The 21,668-nt window shown below is 50.4% G+C and overlaps 1 protein-coding gene across 1 annotated transcript in view; it reads left to right on the forward strand.

Annotated features, from left to right (window-relative positions):
• Window positions 1-490: 490 nt before the first annotated feature.
• SLC39A4 (solute carrier family 39 member 4) overlaps window positions 491-21,668 on the forward strand; it is a 62,095-nt gene continuing 40,917 nt past the window's right edge. The window contains exons 1-2 of the mRNA XM_069221148.1: window positions 491-955; window positions 21,077-21,343. Coding sequence (XP_069077249.1) covers window positions 737-955; window positions 21,077-21,343 — 486 coding nt within the window. The 5' untranslated portion in view covers window positions 491-736. The remainder of the gene's footprint in view (window positions 956-21,076; window positions 21,344-21,668) is intronic.

Raw genomic sequence — 21,668 nt, forward strand, 5'->3', positions numbered from 1 at the left:
AGCGCTGCTCCAACAGACACTCTGGCTAATCTCTTGTGGCCAGTCACCCCTGTGCTGCTCCACAGAACACTGTGACCCATCTCCTGTGGCTGGTGATCCTTGTATTGCACCTACAGACAGTCCGGATAATCTCCTCTACCCCTGTGCTCTCCATAGCACACTGTGCCCATGTTTCTGTCCAGTTACCCCAGACGTGCACCACAGGGCACCCTACTTCGCGTCCAGCCGTGTCTCTGCTCTCAGACTAGGCCTCCTGCGCTGTGAGCGCACCCGAGTGGATGTGAGGTGCCCGTGCCAGGTCCTCTCAGCCTTGCCCGGAGAGGACGGGCCCTGGAGCAGGTCGGAACACCTCCCTTGTGAAGAGAGCCAGCATCCCCGGCACCTTCTGCTGACTGAAAATACCTGCCCGACAGGTGGAGAGCCGGCCCAGGTCCTGTTACGCAGCAGCAGGAGGGGTTACCAGTGTCTTTATGTGAGGCGAGGAGGGATGGGTGTCCCAGGCACAGGAGATACCTGCTCAACTCTATCAGGGAGCGGATCTGCACCTCCTGCCCTGGCTCCCTCAATGGTTAACCTGACTCAATCTGTGCCCCAGCCAATGAGGGGCGAGGCGGGCAGGAAGTGAAGAGCCTCCACCCTGAGCCACCAGTTCACCACAGTCAGCTGGACACCCCACACCAGGACCCAAGGCACCAGGAGGAAGAGTAGCCTTTGGGAAGCCACCTGAGACCTCAGCATGCCCCTCCTGAGCCAGCTGCTGCCCCCTGCCCTGCTGCTCCTCGGCCTGGTGGTCTGCCAGGGGCAGCTAGGCCGCAGGGCCTCGGAACACGACGTCTACGAGCAGGTGGTGGCACTTTTGGCGCCAGAAGAAGGCTTCTTGGACAGCGGCGGCGTGGGCGCCTTTTTAAGCGTCTTGGAGAGCCGTGTGCAGTGCGCCGAGGAGCCGTGTGGAAAGGTAGGGACCGGGCTCTCCAGCCTCCCGAGGCGCCGGGAGCAAAAGGGAGCCGGGCGGGGGGCCGGGGAGGGCAAGGTGCAGGTTCTGCTGGCAGCCCTGGGCCGGGAGGGGGGCAGAGTCCACAGGGAGCGGTGGCTGCCTGGAGAGGGACGTCCAACCCGCGAGAGGAGGAGGTGGTGTGCACACAGGGGGACAAGAGGCAGGGCACCCCAGCCAAGGGCAGGAGCCACAGACCAGGAGTGTGAGGGGCACTGACCCAGGAGCCCTGGGAGGGCCACACCAGAGGCAGGGCACCCCAGCCAAGGGCAAGAGCCACAGACCAGGGGTGTGAGGGGCACTGACCGAGGAGCCCTGGGAGGGTCACACAAGAGGACAGGGCACCCCAGCCAAGGGCAAGAACCACACACCAGGGGTGTGAGGGGCACTGACCGAGGAGCCCTGGGAGGCCCACACCAGAGGACAGGGCACCCCATCCCTGGACAAGAGCCACAGACCAGGGGTGTGAGGGGCACTGACCGAGGAGCCCTGCGAGGGCCACACCAGAGGACAGGGCACCCCAGCCACGGGCAAGAACCACAGACCAGGGGTGTGATGGGCACTGTCTGAAGCCCTACGAGGGCCACACCAGAAGACAGGGCACCCCAGCCAAGGGCAGGAGCCACAGACCAGGAGTGTGAGGGTCACTGACTGAGGAGCCCTGCGAGGGCCACACCAGAAGACAGGGCACCCCAGCCAAGGGCAGGAGCCACAGACCAGGAGTGTGAGGGTCACTGACTGAGGAGCCCTGCGAGGGCCACACCAGAAGACAGGGCACCCCAGCCAAGGGCAGGAGCCACAGACCAGGAGTGTGAGGGTCACTGACTGAGGAGCCCTGGGAGGGCCACGCCAGAAGACAGGGCACCCCAGCCAAGGGCAAGAACCACAGACCAGGGGTGTGAGGGGCACTGACGAACGAGCCCTGGGAGGGCCACACCAGAAGACAGGGCCTCCTATCCCAGGGTATTAGGCACAGTCCAGGGGGGTGCCACGGCACAGACTGACAGAGGAGTCCTGGGGGACCACCGTAGGGGGCTAGCTGGGCTCCTCATCCAAGGACAGGGAGGAGGGGCGCCACCGGGAGCCGACCAGGGAAGCTTACACCAGGACACAGAAAGCCCCCCCAATGGGCGACAGACCAGAGGGGGGTGAGGGGCACAGGCTGAGGGGTCCTGGGGCCAAAACCAGGGGACAGTGAGAGAGTGGCAGCTCAAGAGCCTGGAGATGGCCACACCGTGGACAGGGCAATATATACAGGGGTAACAGAATCAAGACAGAGACGTGGGGCACCATGGCCAGCAGCAAAGCAATAACGTGCAGGAGCTGTGTCCATGAGCTGTGTTCATGAGCTGGGGCTCAGGAGATGGTGTACGTGAGCTGTGTACTCAGGCTGGGGCTCAGGAGATTGTGCACAGGAGCTGTGTACATGAGCTGTGTGCATGAGCCAGTGCTCTGAAGATTGTGTACAGGAGCTGTGTACATGAGCTGGGGTTCAGGAGATGGTGTACAGGAGCTGTGTACAGGGGCTGTATGCATGAGCCAGTGCTCAGAAGATGGTGTACAGGAACTGTGTACATGAGCTGGGGCTCAGGAGATGGTGTACAGGAGCTGTGTCCATGAGCTGTGTACAGGAGCTGGGGCTCAGGAGATGGTGTACATGAGCTGGGGCTCAGGAGATGGTGTACAGGAACTGTGTACATGAGATGGGGCTCAGGAGATGGTGTACGGGAGCTGTGTACATGAGCTGGGGCTCAGGAGACGGAGTACATGAGCTGTGTACATGAGCTGGGGCTCAGGAGACGGTGTACAGGAACTGTGTACATGAGCTGGGGCTCAGGAGATGGTGTACAGGAGCTGTGTACATTGAGCTGGGGCTCAGGAGATGGTGTACAGAAGCTGTATACATGAGCTGTGTACAGGAGCTGGGGCTCAGGAGATGGTGTACAGGAGCTGTGCACATGAGCTAGGGCTCAGGGGATGGTGTACCGGAGCTGTGTACAGGAGCTAGGTCTCAGGAGATGGTGTACAGGTGCTGTGTGCATGAGCTGTGCACAGGGGCTGGGGCTCAGGAGCTGTGTACAGGAGCTGTGTACATGAGCTGTGTACAGGAGCTGGGGCTGAGGAGATGGTGTACAGGAGCTGTGTACATGAGCTGTGTACTGGAGCTGGGGCTCAGGAGATGGTGTACAGGAGCTGTGTGCATGAGCTGTGTACATGAGCTGGGGCTCAGGAGATGGTGTACGTGAGCTGTGTCCATGAGCTGTGTACATGAGCTGTGGCTCAGGAGATGGTTTACAGGAGCTGTGTACAAGAGCTGTGTACAGAAGCTGGGGCTCAGGAGATGGTGTACAGGAACTGTGTACATGAGCTGTGTGCCTGAGCCAGAGCTCAGGAGATGGTGTACGGGAGCTGTGTACATAAGCTGGGGCTCAGGAGGTGGTGTACAGGAGCTGTGTACATGAGCTGTGTACAGAAGCTGGGGCTCAAGATATGGTGTACGGGAACTGTGTGCATGAGCCAGGGCTCAGGAGATGGTGTACGTGAGCTGTGTACATGAGCTTGGGCTCACGAGCTGTGTACATGAGCTGGGGCTCAGGAGATGGTGTACATGAGCTGTGTGCATGAGCCAGGGCTCAGGAGATGGTGTACGTGAGCTGTGTACATGAGCTGGGGCTCAGGAGCTGTGTACATGAACTGGAGCTCAGGAGATGGTGTACATGAGCTGTGTACATGAGCTGGGGCTCAGGAGGTGGTGTACATGAGCTGGGGCTCAGGAGATGGTATACAGGAACTGTGTACATGAGCTGTGTACGTGAGCTGGGACTCAGGAGAAGGTGTACGGGAGCTGTGTACATGAGCTGGGGCTCAGGAGGTGGTGTACAGGAACTGTGTACATGAGCTGTGTACAGGAGCTGGGGCTCAGGAGATTGTGTACAGGAACTGTGTACATGAGCTGTGTACATGAGCTGGGGCTCAGGAGAAGGTGTACAGGAACTGTGTACATGAGCTGTGTACATTAGCTGGGGCTCAGGAGCTGTGTACATGAGCTGGGGCTCAGGAGATGGTGTACAGGAACTGTGTGCATGAGCTGGGGCTCAGGAGATTGTGTACAGGAGCTGTGTACATGAGCTGTGTGCATGAGCCAGGGCTCAGGAGATGGTGTACAGGAACTGTGTACATGAGCTGTGTACAGGAACTGGGGCTCAGAAGATTGTGTACAGGAGCTGTGTGCATGAGCCGGGGCTCAGGAGCTGGTGTACGCGAGCTGTGTACATGAGCTGTGTGCATGAGCCAGGGCTCAGGAGATGGTGTGCAGGAGCTGTGTACTCAGACTGGGGCTCAGGAGATGGTGTACGGTAGCTGTGTGCATGAGCCAGGGTTCAGGAGATGGTGTACAGGAGCTGTGTGCATGAGCTGGGGCTCAGGAGAAGGTGTACGCGAGCTGTGTACATGAGCTGTGTGCATGAGCCAGGGCTCAGGAGATGGTGTACAGGAGCTGTGTACATGAGCTGGGGCACAGGAGATGGTGTACAGGAGCTGTGTACATGAGCTGTGTGCATGAGCTGTGTACTCAGGCTGGGGCTCAGGAGATGGTGTACAGGAGCTGTGTACATGAGCTGTGTACTCAGGCTGGGGCTCAGGAGATGGTGTACAGGAGCTGTGTACATGAGCTGTGTACTCAGGCTGGGGCTCAGGAGATTGTGTACAGGAGCTGGGGCTCAGGAGATGGGCCTGTGTCTGTGTAATATCTGCCTGCAATGTCTGTGTGTAATGACTATCTGCATAGGTCATTTGAGTAATATTTGTGTCCTGTGCGAGATGTGCCTGCAATGTATGCCTGTAATAGACTATCGGTTCACCTGCGTGCAATGTCTCTGAATAGTTTATTTATGTATTATCTTTGTAGAGTGTCTGTATAATATCTGCCAGTAATGTCTGCCTGTAATATCTGTCTGTAATATCTGCCAGTAATGTCTGCCTGTAATATCTGTCTGTAATATCCGCCAGTAATGTCTGCCTGTAATATCTGTCTGTAATATCTGCCAGTAATGTCTGCCTGTAATATCTGCCAGTAATGTCTGCCTGTAATATCTGCCAGTAATGTCTACCTATATAGTTTATTTGTGTAATATCCGTGTGGAGTGTCTTTGTCTGTGTAATATCTGCCTGTAATGTATGTACGCAGGAACTCTCAGTGCATTTGTGAAATATCTGTGTACAGTGTCTTTGTCGGTGTAATATCTGCCTGTAATGTCTGCCTGTAATATCTGTCTGTAATATCTGCCAGTAATGTCTGCCTGTAATATCTGCCAGTAATGTCTACCTATATAGTTTATTTGTGTGAAATCTGTGTGAAGTGTCTTTGTCTGTGTAATATCTGCCTGTAATGTATGTACGCAGCAACTCTCTATCTAGTTTATTTGTGTAATATCTGTGTACAGTGTCTTTGTCTGTGTAATATCTGCCTGTAATATATGCACGCAGGAACTCTCAGTGTATTTGTGTAATATCTATGTAGAGTGTCTTTGTCTGTGTAATATCTGCCTTTAATGTATGTACGCAGAAACTCTCTTTCTAGTTTATTTGTGTAACATCTGTGTGGAGTGTCTTTGTCTGTTTAATATCTGCCTGTAATATGTGCACGCAGGAACTCTCAGTGTATTTGTGTAATAGCTGTGTAGCGTGTCTTTGTCTGTGTAATATCTGCCTGCAATGTATGTACGCAGGAACTCTCAGTGTATTTGTGTAATATCTGTGTAGAGTGTCTTTGTCTGTGTAATATCTGCCTGTAATGTATGTAAGCAGAAACTCTCTTTCTAGTTTATTTGTGTAATATCTGTGTAGAGCGTCTTTGTCTGTGTAATATCTGCCTGTAATATATGCACGCAGGAACTCTCAGTGTATTTGTGTAATAGCTGTGTAGCGTGTCTTTGTCTGTGTAATATCTGCCTGTAATGTATGTACGCAGGAACTCTCAGTGTATTTGTGTAATATCTGTGTAGAGCGTCTTTGTCTGTGTAATATCTGCCTGTAATGTATGTACGCAGAAACTCTCTTTCTAGTTTATTTGTGTAATATCTGTGTAGAGCGTCTTTGTCTGTGTAATATCTGCCTGTAATATATGCACGCAGGAACTCTCAGTGTATTTGTGTAATATCTGTGTAGAGTGTCTTTGTCTGTGTAATATCTGCCTGTAATGTATGTACGCAGAAACTCTCTTTCTAGTTTATTTGTGTAACATCTGTGTGGAGTGTCTTTGTCTGTGTAATATCTGCCTGTAATGTATGTACGCAGGAACTCTCAGTGTACTTGTGTATTATCTGTGTGGATTGTTTTGCCTGTGTAATATGTGCCTTTAATGTATGTACGCAGCAACTCTCTTTATAGTTTATTTGTGTAATATCTGTGTAGAGTGTCTTTGTCTGTGTAATATCTGCCTGTAATGTATGTACACAGTGAACCTTTTTATAGTTTATTTGTGTAATATTTGTATAGAGTGTCTTTGTCTGTGTAATATCTGCCTGTAATATATGTACGCAGTGAACCTTTTTATCGTTTATTTGTGTAATATTTGTGTAGTGTCTGTGTAATATCTACCTGTAATGTATGTACCCAGTGAATCATTTTATTATTTATTTGTGTAATATCTGTGTAGAGTGTCTTTGTGTAATATCTGCCTGTAATGTATGTACGCAGGAACTCTCAGTGTATTTGTGTAATATTTGTGTGGAGTGTTTTGCCTGTGTAATATCTGCCTTTAATGTATGTACGCAGGAACTCTCTTTCTAGTTTATTTGTGTAACGTCTGTGTGGAGTGTCTTTGTCTGCGTAATATCTGCCTGTAATATATGCGCGCAGGAACTCTCAGTGTATTTGTGTAATATCTGTGTAGAGTGTCTTTGTCTGTGTAATATCTGCCTGTAATGTATGTACGCAGAAACTCTCTTAGTGTATTTGTGAAATATCTGTGTAGAGCGTCTTTGTCTGTGTAATATCTGCCTGTAATATATGCGCGCAGGAACTCTCAATGTATTTGTGTAATATCAGCGTAGAGTGTCTTTGTCTGTGTAATATCTGCCTGTAATATATGCGCGCAGGAACTCTCAGTGTATTTGTGTAATATCTGTATAGAGCGTCTTTGTCTAATATCTGCCTGTAATATATGCGCGCAGGAACTCTCAGTGTATTTGTGTAATATCAGTGTAGAGTGTCTTTGTCTGTGTAATATCTGCCTGTAATGTATGTACGCAGAAACTCTCTTAGTGTGTTTGTGTAATATCTGTGTAGAGCGTCTTTGTCTGTGTAATATCTGCCTGTAATATATGCGCGCAGGAACTCTCTTAGTGTATTTGTGTAATATCTGTGTAACGTTTATTTGTCTGTGTAATATCTGCCTGTGATGTATGTACGCAGGAACTCTGTATATAGTTCATTTGTGTGATATGTTTAGAGTGTCTTTGTGTAATATCTGCCTTGATGTATGTACGCAGGAACTCCTAGGGTATTTGTGTAATATCCGCGTAGTGTCTTTGTCTGTGTAATATCTGACTCTAATTTATGTACGCAGTGAATCTTTTTATAGTTTATTTGTGTAATATTTGTGTAGAGTGTCTTTGTCTGTGTAATATCTGCCTGTAATGTATGTACGCAGTGAACCTTTTTATAGTTTATTTGTGTAATATTTGTGTAGAGTGTCTTTGTCAGTGTAATATCTGCCTGTAATGTATGTACACAGTGAACCTTTTTATAGTTTATTTGTGCAATATTTGTGTAGAATGCTTGTGTCTGTCTGCGCGCAGGGACTCTCTTTATAGTGTATGTAATATGTGTTTACAGTTACCGTGTCTGTGTAATATCTGCTTGTAATGTCTGCATGCAGTGACTCTTTTCATAGGTTATTTGTGTAATGTTTGTGTGCAGTGACTGTGGCATACGCCTGAGTTTGAATGGTTTACCTGCAATTCCTTTGTATAAGTTATGTGTGTAATATCTATGTAGAGTGTCTGTGTGATATCAGCTTGTAATGGCTGCACACAGTGACTCTCTAGTTTGTGCGTAATATCTGTGCAGAGTGGATGTGTACCGCAGTGGGGTCGAGGTGTTCTCACACAAGTCACTGAAAGACACTGTACACATCAGTAGGTGTTCACCCTTTGTGCTTGTGAAGTGTGTAAAATGTGTGTGTGTGTGGGGGGATGTGTGTGTGTACACGTATGTGTGAGTGTGTGAGGTGTGTGTGGGTGTGTGTGGTTGGGTGTAGCTCTGCGCGCGCGAGTGTGTGTGTGTATGAAAGAGTCTGGTCAAGACAGTGAAAGACACTGTACACACCAGTACCTGATCACTCCTCGTGCTTCTGCAGTGTGTAAAGTGTGTGTGTGGGGGTGGGGGGTTGCGTGTGTGTGGGGGGAGGGGTGGGTGTGTCTGTGTATGTGGTTCGGTGTGTGTGTACACGTATGTGGGTGTGTGGGGTGTGTGTGTGTATGTGGTCGGGTGTACCTGCGGGTGGGTGTAGCTCTGTGTGTGTGTACACGTGTGTGTCTGTAGCTCTCTGTGTGTGTACACGTGTGTGTCTGTGTTTGTGTGTGCGTGCGTGTGTAAGAGTGTGATAAAGTCAGTGAGACCCCCGAAGGCACAGCACCGACAGAGCACGTTGTATTTTTGGACGTGGGGGGCACACTCAGCCTGAAACCACGAACAGTGGTGGAGAGGGCGTGAGCCGGCAGGAACCCCAGACAACCACATAGTGTCACTGCTGTATAAGCGCTGGAGGCACTTAGGGGTGAGGGAGGGGGGCACTCACCCGCAGACCACGCGAATGTGGGGGGATGAGGCGGGGACAGTTCCCCCTCCTAGCTTTAAGTGGAGTGAGTCGGAAGTACTTAACAAGCATTGGCAAAGACATTAGGTGTGGCCTTTGGGACCTATTGAAGTGTTGCCGAATATTCATTGCATTTTACATAAGGAGAGACTGGGGCCCAGATTCTGAAACCTGCCACCCAACGCAGCGCTGCGTGAGCTGGAGAGCAAGAGAGCGCTATATTCACATAGATATGGATGTCTTCTTCCTCTCTCTAGCGCTGATTTCAGCCGCCTAGCGCTACGGGTGTGTGCGTGAGTCTACCATAGGCTTTGTGCACAAAGGTTAGCCCTTCTGTACAAAACACCATGTCTAGACAAGTGGAAATGTGTTCCTGCTTTGTATGTGTGCTTTACAAAAGCAGGAAGGAATGAAAACATTTCTTGTTTAACGCCTGCCTTTCAGAGGCTTTCATTTTTGGTGCTAAGCTAAACTGATGTTTCAGACTAGGGTTTCGCGCCAAAAAGCATACGTGTAGCACTGGTACTCCCATTTACCACCCATGTAATGCCCACTTGGCGTAAAGTAATGCAAAGAAGTGTTGTGCGCTACTTTGCGTTACCTTGCCATACAAACAAATGCAAATACCAATTTGCGTTGGTACATGAATCCCGAAAAAAGTTTAGCGTTGGTGTTTAGAATTAGAAAAGTAATGCTAACCCGACGCTAAACGTTTGAGAATCTGGGCCTAAATTTGTTAACACTTGTAAATTCTCTTTGGTTTTGTGCAATTTTGTTCTGGAATTTGAATTGACTTTACTAAGTATTGGCAAAGCGAAGAGGTCTGGGCTCTAAAAGTCTGAACTACTGCACGGGACATGTGAGCTGAGTCGCATTCAGAGTTCCGGGCGAGTTCCGGGCGAGTTCCGGGCGAGTTACGGGCGAGTTCCGGGCGAGTTCCAGGAGAGTGTTCATAACTGGGCACGACTGAGAGCTCTGGAGCTGAGACTGAAGGCAGTGTGGGTCAGTGGGAGATAGCAGTGTTCAGCATACATGCACATCCAGTCCTTGGCCTCTATCCAGTGCACACGTACTGATGGTCCCATATGTAGCGTTTCTAATCACCAGTTCTACTTATCTCTACAAATTCATTTATATCAGACTGCTAACGAGCACTCAGAAAACCAATAGGACTGGCCTATTTTAGGCATTGGATTATTGTTGTGTGATATGTCTGGATGAAATAGCAGAAAACTCACAAAAAAAGAATATAAACGCAGGACAGGCGCATGCTGTGTAAAGCAGTGGTTCCCAACCTGTGGTGCGGGGACCCCTGGGGGTCTGCGAAGCATCCTCAGGGGGTCCGCGACAGCTGAGAAAATTAAATAATATTAACAGTTAGGTCCCCAGCTTACAATGATGACTTAGTCGGGGTCCCCGTACCCCAATAATGAGCCATTGGGGGGTCCCCGGGTTCCAGTAATCATAAAGTGGGGGTCCACAGAAGTCAAAAGGCTGGAAACCACTGGCGTGAAGCACTGGACTGTATTCAACGTGCTTTAAGCCACACCCCTAGTTAGGTCACGCCCCTTTTATACACACCCTCCCACCTCATTTATACCGCTTAAAGCAACATAGTCCACAAAAGGCTTTTGCCTACAGACGGCCACATTTTTTCTCATAGGGGAGACCTTAAAATTGTGATGTGGTAAAATTGTGGAGTTCTGGGAGTCAAATTTAAGCTCCTCTGCAGCGTCTTCGAGAGGGCGGAGTCACAGCTGGTGGTTGGTGGGTCCGGCACATCAGTGAAAGAAAGCTGAGGGCCAGACCCCCTGGGTGCCCTGCCACACCTACAGAAGTGGACTTGCAGTTTTCCTTCCCTGGTGAAGTTGATTCAAAAGTTGTGCAGGTCATTTGCATCCAGGCAGCGCAGATCCTGTGCAAACGGAGAAACACAGACGAGAGACAGAAAGGTGGAGCCTGGGGGTGGAAGCAGAGGCAATATGGAGGGCGACAAATCACAGCGGATGGAGGTGGTGGAAGTGGGGCAGAAGCAACACAGAGGGCGCGGACGGGATGAAGCAACACAGAGGGCCCAGGGAGGGAAGCAAACTAATGGGGAGAGAGAGCTCTGTGGAGAATGGGGGCAGGAAACGTAAATAAGTGAGAGCAATGGGAGGAAATGGAGAGAAACACAAGGGGAAGAGAGAATAAGGGAAACACGGAGGTCAGAGGGGGAAGAGAAGCACACTAGGAAGGCAGCTGGAAAACACATGCACTCTCATGGAGCGCTTAAGCAAAAAGAAACAAGCATTTGCAATGCAACGGGTCTGGCGTTTGCTCGCGATAGAGCTATTAGCGCTGTAAACTCCTAACTGGACTTTTCTTGCCACATAAAGTAATAATGAAAAGTAAAACAGCTTCACACAAGCGAGCCTATGGTCACCATGAGCGTGAAAGAGACACAGAAAAGGAAACAGAAGTTCGCTCGCAGTGAAACTTGTTGGCAAAAGTGCAAATATTCATGTTACCGGCAAAAGTGCAATTATCCATGTAACAGGGTTGATATCATGCAAAGCGCTCGACTTCTGCCCAGCAAGATCACACTGCGCAGGAAATGAAAAGATAAAGTAGTCCAGAAACCAGCTGAAAACATGGAACCCTCATATGTTTTCAGTAGTTTACTGGTGCGCTGGAGGAGGGCTGACACCGGAAAAGGCATGACGTATGCATGCCTTTCACAAATGGAATCAATCGATTAAAAGGCAGGCCCACAAACTAATGAAAGTGACGGGCGTGACATGGATGTGGTTAGAAGCCCACAGAGAGGTTACAACATGGTCCAGAGCGCTTGCGTGCGCTCGCCCCTAAAAAGTAGTGCCTGAAAAATGAGAGCAGTGGAAGAACACATGTAATGTGTCCATGCTGCAGAGGAGGGACAGATGCAATAAGAAGGAAAGCTCACAGGTAAACAAGCAAAAGAGAGTGACAATGAAACCAACTAATGGCAAGCAGTGGACGGTCTCTAAGCCCATTGTAAGCTAACAATACGTCTCACAACAGACAGCGCATGCGCTGTCTAGAAGGCAAGACCTAAAGACTGACTTGAAAGCGAGTCACTCCCTGCCGTACAAACACCTCCTTAACAAGGAAAATATTGATGGACTTCAAAAGATTGACTGTAAAAGCCCTACCTTGCCACGAAGCAGCCCCTGTTACATTTCCTGTTTTAGTTAATTCTGCTCTCCACACTGAGAGCATTTGCCTCTTACTAGATCGTGTGTTTCTCTAGATTTTGTCATGCATTGTATCACTTGTGGTGTGTATTGTGAACTGAGTAACCTCCAGATGTCTGGGTGAATGCAGGTTTATGTGAGTACTCATGACAGGGCACGACTGAGAGCTCGAAGCTGACACAGAACTCTGTGTGAGTTACTGACAGAGGCTCATAAAGGTGTTCATGCACATCCATTTCTTGGCCTCTCTGCAGAATGCACAGAGGGATGGTCACTATGTGCCAGCTGCACTTGTGTGAAAGTGTGAGCTTTGGATATGGAGGATTTCAGAGCGATGTGGGGGTAAACTGGCGTACGTGTGTAACAAAGTTCAGAGCGATGTGCGTGTGTAACAAAGTTCAGAGCGACGTGGGGGATAAACTGGCTTACGTGTGTAACAAAGTTCAGAGCGATGTGGGGGGTAAACTGGCATACGTGTGTAACAAAGTTCAGAGCGATGTGGGGGATACACTGGCATAGGTGTGTATCAAAGTTCAGAGCGATGTGGGGTATAAACTGGCGTACGTGTGTAACAAAGTTCAGAGCGATGTGGGGGATAAACTGCCGTACGTGTGTAACAAAGTTCAGAGCGATGTGGGGGGGGGGGGGGGGTAAATTGGCATACGTGTGTAACAAAGTTCAGAGAGATGTAGGGGATAAACTGGCATACGTGTATAACAAAGTTTAGAGCGATGTGGGGGATAAACTGGTGTACGTGTGTAACAAAGAGAAGGACCGCAGACGGAAGTGTTGTGAGGGGGAAGACAAGTACATGTAGTCTGAACAAATATATGAGCCACTGTCAGAAACTCGCCCAGAGGTCAGTCTCAGCTTCGAGCTCTCAGTCGTGCCCTGTCAGTAGTACTCACGCAAACCTGTATTCACCCAGACATCTGGAGCTAACAAGAACTGGCAAAACCAATAGCTCTGGCTTATTTTGGTTATACATGTTGGTTGTGCTATATATCTGAATGCAGTAACAGAGAGCTCCCAGAAGCCCTCAAGTACTCGTTTCGTGCATGTCTGCCAAGTTTCCCAGGTCCGTGTGTGATGGGCTGCTCCAGTCCAGGTTTTTTTCCTTTGAATTCTTGAACTTAAAGTCCCGTTTTATAATGAAATAAATAAAACTGCAAGTCCCAGAATTCAAAGGAAAAACCTGGACTAGAGCAGCACATCATGCTTGGACGTGGGGAACTTGGCAGTCCTGTGGGTGGCATACTTTATGAAGGTGGCATTTTAGTTTACACATTCAGAGCCAACCCTTAATTGCCACATGGCCTGGAAAGGCCTCGCAGGTATGTTTCTTTGTCCACGCTCAGTTCCCCACCTTTCTCATCCCAATGAAAGCACTGCTGGAGTGTAGGGAGTGATGGGGGGCAGCCTCACACTGCCAGATGGGGCGGGTCCTTCGCTATGGCGAAGGAAATCGCCCCACTGGCTTTGCCAGAAGCAGAAAAATAAAACAATAGTTTTCGATCGTTTTAGTTTTCTGTGTCTGTCACAACAGTGCAGGGAGTGGCGGGGCTGGGCCACGGGACGTGGGAGGAGGGGACAGTTCACTAAGTGCACAAGTGTGTTTGGCCGGCTCTCTGAGGCTGACCAAACACACATGCGCACTTAGGTTTCTCCTGACCAGCTGCGTTTAACAGCCGGGCTGGAGAAACTGCACAGACCCCAGGGCTGTGTCTGAGCGGAGGTCACTGCCGCTCAAACCAATCCTGGCGCTGCTTTCATGCTAGCTTTTGCTTGAAAGCAGCACCAGGATTGCTGGGGAGCCTGTGATGGTGTCCCAGTGAATGCTGGGACACCAGAAGAGGATCGAGGTGGCGGCCGCGACGGAAAGAGATGTTATTTTTTTTATTTTTTTTTATTCCCTGCCAGCCCCCTTCCCCCCTCTCCCTGCAACCCTTCCCTCCCAGCCCTCCCCTTGAGATCTGAGATTTGTGGTGGTGGTCTCTGACTACCAGTGCACTATAGTTTAGGAAGAACGCCAGTGTATGGTCGGGCCTCGTGGCATGAGGGCTGACATATGGAATGACTCACAGAGACAGTGCTTGGTTTACATGCAGGCTCGCAACTGAAAACCTTAGCCATGCCCATGCGCACGGTGCGCAGGATCAAACTAAACCTGCATGTATGCATTTGACCACAACTAGACTGTCCCACAGTGTACTGCGGGGTGGTACATTACAGCCAGGTACTGCGGGCTTCGGTGTGTCAGAAGCACGGTAGAGAAACGCGCATGCGCCAGAGATGTACCTGAAGCAAGGATGGAGAAATGGCGCATGCAACACTGATGTACCTGAAGCACGGGCTGAGGAACGGCACATGCACCAGAGATGTACCTGAAGCATGGGTGGAGAAACGGCACATGCGCCAGAGATGTACCTGAAGCAAGGATGGAGAAATGGTGCATGCAACACTGATGTACCTGAAGCACGGGCTGAGGAACGGCACATGCACCAGAGATGTACCTGAAGCACGGGCTGAGGAACGGCACATGCACCAGAGATGTACCTGAAGCACGGGTGGAGGAACAGCGCTTGCACCAGAGATGTACATGAAGCACGGGTAGAGAAAGGGCACATGCACCAGAGATGTACCTGAAGCACGGGTGGAGGAACGGCACATGCACCAGAGATGTACCTGAAGCATGGATGGAGGAACAGTGCATGTACCAGAGATGTACCTGAAGCATGGGCCAGAGATGTACAGGAAGCACGGGTGGAGGAACGACGCTTGCACCAGAGATGTACCTGAAGCACGGGTGGAGAAACGGCACATGCACCAGAGATGTACCTGAAGCACGGGTGGCAAAACATCACATGCACCAGAGATGTACCTGAAGCACGGGTGGAGAAACATCACATGCATCAGAGATGTACTGAAGCATGGGTGGAGAAACATCACATGCACCAGAGATGTACCTGAAGCACGGGTGGCAAAACATCACATGCACCAGAGATGTACCTGAAGCACGGGTGGAGAAACATCACATGCATCAGAGATGTACTGAAGCATGGGTGGAGAAACATCACATGCATCAGAGATGTACCTGAAGCACGGGTGAAGGAACGTCACATGCATCAGAGATGTACTGAAGCATGGGTGGAGAAACGGCACATGCACCAGAGATGTACCTGAAGCATGGGTGGAGGAACAGTGCATGTACCAGAGATGTACCTGAAGCATGGGCCAGAGATGTACCTGAAGCACAGGTGGAGGAACGGCGCTTGCACCAGAGATGTACCTGAAGCACAGGTGGAGAAACGGCACATGCACCAGAGATGTACCTGAACCACGGGTGGAGGAACGGCACTTGCGCCGGAAATGTACCTGAATCACGGGTGGCGAAACATCACATGCACCAGAGATGTACCTGAAGCACGGGTGGAGAAACATCACATGCATCAGAGATGTACTGAAGCACGGGTGGAGAAACATCACATGCATCAGAGATGTACCTGAATCACGGGTGGAGAAACGTCACATGCATCAGAGATGTACTGGAGCACGGGTGCAAGAAAGGCGCATGCACCAGAGATGTACCTGATGCATGGGTGGAGGAACAGTGCATGCGTAAATGATGTACCTGAAGCATGGGGGGAGGAACATCACATGCACCAGAGATGTACCTGAAGCATGGGTGGAGGAACAACGCTTGCACCAGAGATGTACCTGAAGCACGGGTGGAGGAACGTCACATGCACCAGAGATGTACCTGAAGCACGGGTGGAGGAACATCACTTGCACCAGAGATGTACCTGAAGCTCGAGTAGAGAAAGGGCGCATGCACCAGAGATGTACCTGAAGCACGGGTAGAAAAAGGACGCATGCACCAGAGATGTACCTGAAGCACTGGTAGAGAAAGGACGCATGCATCAGAGATGTACCTGAAGCACTGGTAGAGAAAGGACGCATGCATCAGAGATGTACCTGAAGCATGGGTGGAGGAACATCACATGCACCAGAGATGTACCTGAAGCTCGAGTAGAGAAAGGAGCACCAGAGATGTACCTGAAGCACTGGTAGAGAAAGGACGCATGCACCAGAGATGTACCTGAAGCACTGGTAGAGAAAGGACGCATGCACCAGACATGTACCTGAAGCACTGTTAGAAAAAGGACGCATGCACCAGAGATGTACCTGAAGCACTGGTAGAGAAAGGACGCATGCATCAGAGATGTACCTGAAGCATGGGTGGAGGAACATCACATGCACCAGAGATGTACCTGAAGCTTGAGTAGAGAAAGGAGCACCAGAAATGTACCTGGAGCACTGGTAGAGAAAGGACGCATGCACCAGAGATGTACCTGAAGCACTGGTAGAGAAAGAACGCATGCACCAGAGATGTACCTGAAGCACAGGTGGAGGAACGGCACATACATTAGAGATGTATCTGAAGCACGGGTGGAGGAACGGCGCATGCATTAGAGATGTACCTGAAGCACAGTGTGCAGGAACGGCGCATGCACCAGAGATGTACCTGGTGCATGGGTGGAGAAACAGCGCATGCATCAATGATGTACCTGAAGCAGAGGTGGAGGAACAGTGCATGTGTCAATGATGTACCTGAAGCATGGGTGGAAGAACGGTGCATGCGTCAATGATGTACCTGAAGCACGGGTAGAGGAACGGTGCATGTGTCAATGATGTACCTGAAGCATGGGTGGAAGAACGGTGCATGCGTCAATGATGTACCTGAAGCACGGGTGGAAGAACGGTGCATGCGTCAATGATGTACCTGAAGCACGGGTGGAAGAACGGTGCATGCGTCAATGATGTACCTGAAGCACGGGTGGAAGAACAGCGCATGCGCCAGAGATTTACCTGAAGCACGGGTAGAGAAACAGCGCATGCGCCAGAGAGCCCCTTAGTGTGCCTACCACACTTTCCAAAAGTGTTCAACTTGAAACGCAGTTATGTATGGACCACAGGAGGGATGATGATGCTGAGTGACATATACAACAATGACACCTTTCGTCCATCTGTTGATGTTAGGAAAAAGTTTGGTACAACGGTGGGTCAGTCCATGACGTACAGCGCCCTCACAAAGTGGCGCATTTGACGCAGAATGAGGAGATATGTCAACCCCCAACATCTAACTTAATGCAACTTCTACTGACACAAGGAGAGGGCACAAAGGCCGAACCTCCTGCGTGCAGAGAGCTGCTCAAACTCTGTGCATCCTCATCACAGGACTAAGGGGCAAAGGGACATGACACTTGGTAGGGAACTAACTGATACAGAATGGGCAGTACTGATGGCAGCACCCCTACAGACAGCGTCACATCTCAGGCAGTGTCACACCATCACCACATCACAGGCCACCTCATATCACAGACGTTGTCACAACACAGTGTCACATCTCAGAGTGTCACAACACAATGTTACATCATAGATACACCACAGACAGTGTCACATCTCAGAGTGTCACAACACGTTACATCATTGATACACCACAGACAGTGTCACATCACAGACAATGTCACATCTCAGAAAGTGCCACAACACAATGTCACATCACACACACATCACAGATAGTTTCACATCATAGACAGTGCCACATCACAGACAGTGTCACATCGCACACAGTGTGATTGGGTTCATGATGTAAAGGGAAGTTGAAAAAAATACCCATGTGTCGAGATTATGTGCCTTTCTATTCGCCAACTCAGGTGCGGAGGTTTACCCACCACATTTACGTAGGTGGGAAGGCACATTGTGATTGGTCCGGTGGAAAAACTGGCTTTGGTCTCACGCTAGCCGCTTTTGCCTATGGCGCAGTTGACACAGGTGTAAGATTCTGGCAGTGATGGGGGTCGACAACAGACCTTCTATAGGCCCATCAGCATCTAAATAGAGCGGGCGGATTGCCTAGTTGGCAGACAGATTATCCTACGAGGCCAATTTTGCCAAGATCTAAATCAGACCCTTGATCCCCTGCCCTGAGTTAAAAAAATACAAGAGCCATAGGGGGCAGGGTAGGGATACCCTGCACCTTTAGCCCTTGTGTGATGGGGATGGGGTTGAAAATACAGAAAAGAGAATGTAATGCCACTGAACTCCTGCAGGTGCAGGGCGTATACAATATGAAATAAGCGCCGGGGACCACCGTGTAAAACAGAGGTGTGGGAGGGTGCAGCTTGCCCCCCCTGAGCCTCATCGGGGCCCCAGGAGAACCCATCCCCCGGGGCCAAAATTGAAAAATAACTGGAGGTGCGCAACTCCTCTCTCTAGGCTGATTATGGCCCCAGGGTCCCCATCTTTAAGCCCCACTACTTTAAATAACAGGGGAGGGACACGGGGCCCTCTCCCTTAGCCTGTATAGTCCCCGGGGGCCGCATCCCCTTGAGCCGCTATTGGGCCCCAGGGACCCCATCCCCCAGGCCGACATTTGAGTGGTTTCCTTGCCCGCAGGAGCGCTGGCAGGGAAAGCAGGACTGCTCCCACCCGGCGCGAGCTTTGAAAATGTTACCGCTGGGGGGTGCAGGCTTTTATTTCCCTGCTGGCGCTTTTGAGAGCAGAGAAACCCAGATTGCTCCCCCCGGTGGGAGCAAGCACAAACAGCTGCTCACGCAGGGCAGGAGCAATGCTTGCTCCCGCAACACCCAGGTTTCACCTATGTTGTCACTTAAACTTTAGTCTGGCTAGCAAGTTGACAGCACCGTGCACGGAGGTGGCACGCTTTAGTAAGTTTTGTGTGGGGCGAAAATTATAACTTTAAGTTATAACTATAACTTTTGAATTTATAAGGTTTGTGAAGGTTAAGTTTGTTTTATATAGACATAATAAAATTAATTGTGTTAACTATTACTAGTGTTAAACCTTTGTTCCTGGACATAAAATGAATGATTGAACTTGTACTACCCGGAGCTACTCCGAGAGTGTCGCAGCGCTAGAGTGCATACACATGGAAAGGATGCATGCCTCGATGGAAGACAAGAGAGCTCTCCTGGGGAGGGTCCCGATGACCTGCTTTGTTTGCTTGGTGCCACTCTCCCTTAGTGGGGGAGGGGGGATTCCTTGCTTCACTCGCCCCCATATCCAAAGGTGTGCCCAAAGGCTGTGAAAAGAGGCACCATCTCTGAAAACATCAGCCATGCTGTGTCAGCCAGCAGAATGTAGCACACACAGAAACTGCACACGCGGGAGTGTGTGTTATTGTGTGTCCGCAAGATCACGGCAGAGAGCAAGGCTCGAAGTCTGTGTATTGCCTGAAGGATAGCTGAGAGTCAGAAGGGAGAGCTTGAGAGCAGGCGGTGGTGACAACTCTGGGGGCCAGCAGAGAGGCCTTGATGATACCAGAGACAGAAGAGAGAGCTTGAGAGCAGGCGGTGGTGACAGGCTCTGAGAGCTAACAGAGGAGCCTTGATGCCACCTGAGAGTCAGAAGAGAGAGCTTGAGAGCAGGCGGTCGTGACATCCCTGAGAGCCAGCAGAGAGGCTTCGATGATACCAGAGTGAGAGAGTCTGAGGGCAGCTGCAGGTGACAGGCTCCAAGAGACAGCCACCTGAAAGGCAGAAGAGAGAGTCTGAGGGCAGGTAAAGGTGACAGGCTCCAAGAGACAGCCACCTGAAAGGTAGAAGAGAGAGTCTGAGGGCAGGTAGAGGTGACAGGCTCAAGAGACAGCCACCTGAAAGGTAGAAGAGACAGTCTGAGGGCAGGTAGAGGTGACAGGCTCAAGAGACAGCCACCTGAAAGGCAGAAGAGACAGTCTGAGGGCAGGTAGAGGTGACAGGCTCAAGAGACAGCCACCCGAAAGGCAGAAGAGAGAGTCTGAGTGGAGGCCACAGTCAGGCTACCCCGGGTAGGCCTGATGCCATGTTTTACACTGTCATTGTAGTGGTTGGTACCGTAGGTGCTGCAGTCCACTGGTGACGCTTCAGGCCTGGGTACGTTTTGTACCATATACTAGGCACTTAACTGTAAATTAAATGTACCAGTTAGGAATATGCCACTCCGACCATGATCCAAGGGGGACACACAGGAACTTTACCACTAGTTGGCAGGGTTAACGTGCACAGACTTCTAAAGCCAGCAAAAATATAGGGGCATATTTACAATCCTCTAGCGCCACCTTGTGCCGTTCTAGCGTCATTTTTTTAATGGTAGGGCAGCGTCAAGGATGCCTTTCTCCTGCGTCAATGCGTGCATTGCTCCACTTTGTAACCCTTGCGCCACAGTGTGCCTGCACCAGGCATAATGTATGCAAGAGGGCACTCCGACGCGGGGAGGCGCAGTGAAATTTACATTTCACTGCGCCATTTTGTCTGTCATTTTTAACGGCTGCTCAGTGCAGGCGTTAAAATGACACACCCATTTTAATCAATAGGCCTCCCTGTGCTTCGCTGCACTAGCGACAACATTTTTGACGCAGCAAATCACTACAGTAGCATCAAGAATGTTGGCGCTATTGTCCTAGCGACGGCCATGGTGCGCCGTATTGTAAATATGGCTCAACCATAGTGTTGTTAGGTGGGGAAGAGGCGACCCAAGAAAAGTGGAGCATCTAGACCGCCTAGAATCCAGGAAAAGCAAAAATACTGGGTGACCCCACAGAAAAGATGGATTCCCTGCGCTGCGTGTGCGGGAAGCGTGCAGTCTGCATTGGGATCCGGTAATGTGTGGAGGGGGTGGGCACGCACCACCGAATAGCATGTTTGTTCTGTCACCTCGGATTTAACCCAAAGAAATACCTAACATACTGTGCAGATAAGCACCTTAGCAGTCCATGTCCCCCGTGGAATGGAAATCAGGGCTCATACTCATGTCTCAAGGGATGACTCAGCATGAAAATGTTTGAAGGCGACTGGCCCACATGTCAAAGGGGGTGCACGTGCTTTGCAAATGTCAAGCAGGATGCACAATGTTGTGCACTGATACCTACTGGAAAAGTTGTCTTGTTCTCAGAGGATTATGATGCTCAACGTGTGCTGTGAGGCGCACATCGATGACGTCCTTCGGAGATGTACCTTGTTGCTTGACCATTGTCTCTTCTTGTGTCTTCAGTGCATCACAGCCCGGCACGTCTTCCAGTTTGTGGGCAAAGACGACTCCGGTAATGCCAACCTGACTGTGTCAGATTTCTTCAGGGTGGTCCCGGGTGTGGTGCTCTACCTGACTGACCCAAGCGCCACCTGCCTGGCCGTGAAGAATGGCACCTGGGCCAATGCCACCGCCAAGATGGAGGAAGAGCACGGTGAGGAACCCCTCGAGGACCACGTGATGGAACTTCTAGAAGGCATCGAAGGGCATTATAAACCCAACCAGACACAGGTGAGGGGCAAGTACAGGGGAGGAGGGGCAGAACCTGAGGTGTGAGGGGTAACAGGGCAGGTGGTCCGGTATACAGCATTGGCCAATGAAAGAGGGTGGAACACATCCAGGACCACGTGATGTGGCTTCTAGGAGCAATCTAAGAACATTATAAACCCAACCAGACAGAGCTGAGGGGCAAGTACGGGGGGGGCAGAACCTGAGGTGTGAGGGGTAACAGGGCAGGTGGTCCAGTATACAGCATTGGCCAATGAAAGAGGGTGGAACACATCCAGGACCACGTGATGTGGCTTCTAGGAGCAATCTAAGAACATTATAAACCCAA

The sequence above is a fragment of the Pleurodeles waltl genome, chromosome 2_2 (genome assembly GCF_031143425.1).
Source record: "Pleurodeles waltl isolate 20211129_DDA chromosome 2_2, aPleWal1.hap1.20221129, whole genome shotgun sequence".
NCBI lineage: Eukaryota > Metazoa > Chordata > Amphibia > Caudata > Salamandridae > Pleurodeles > Pleurodeles waltl.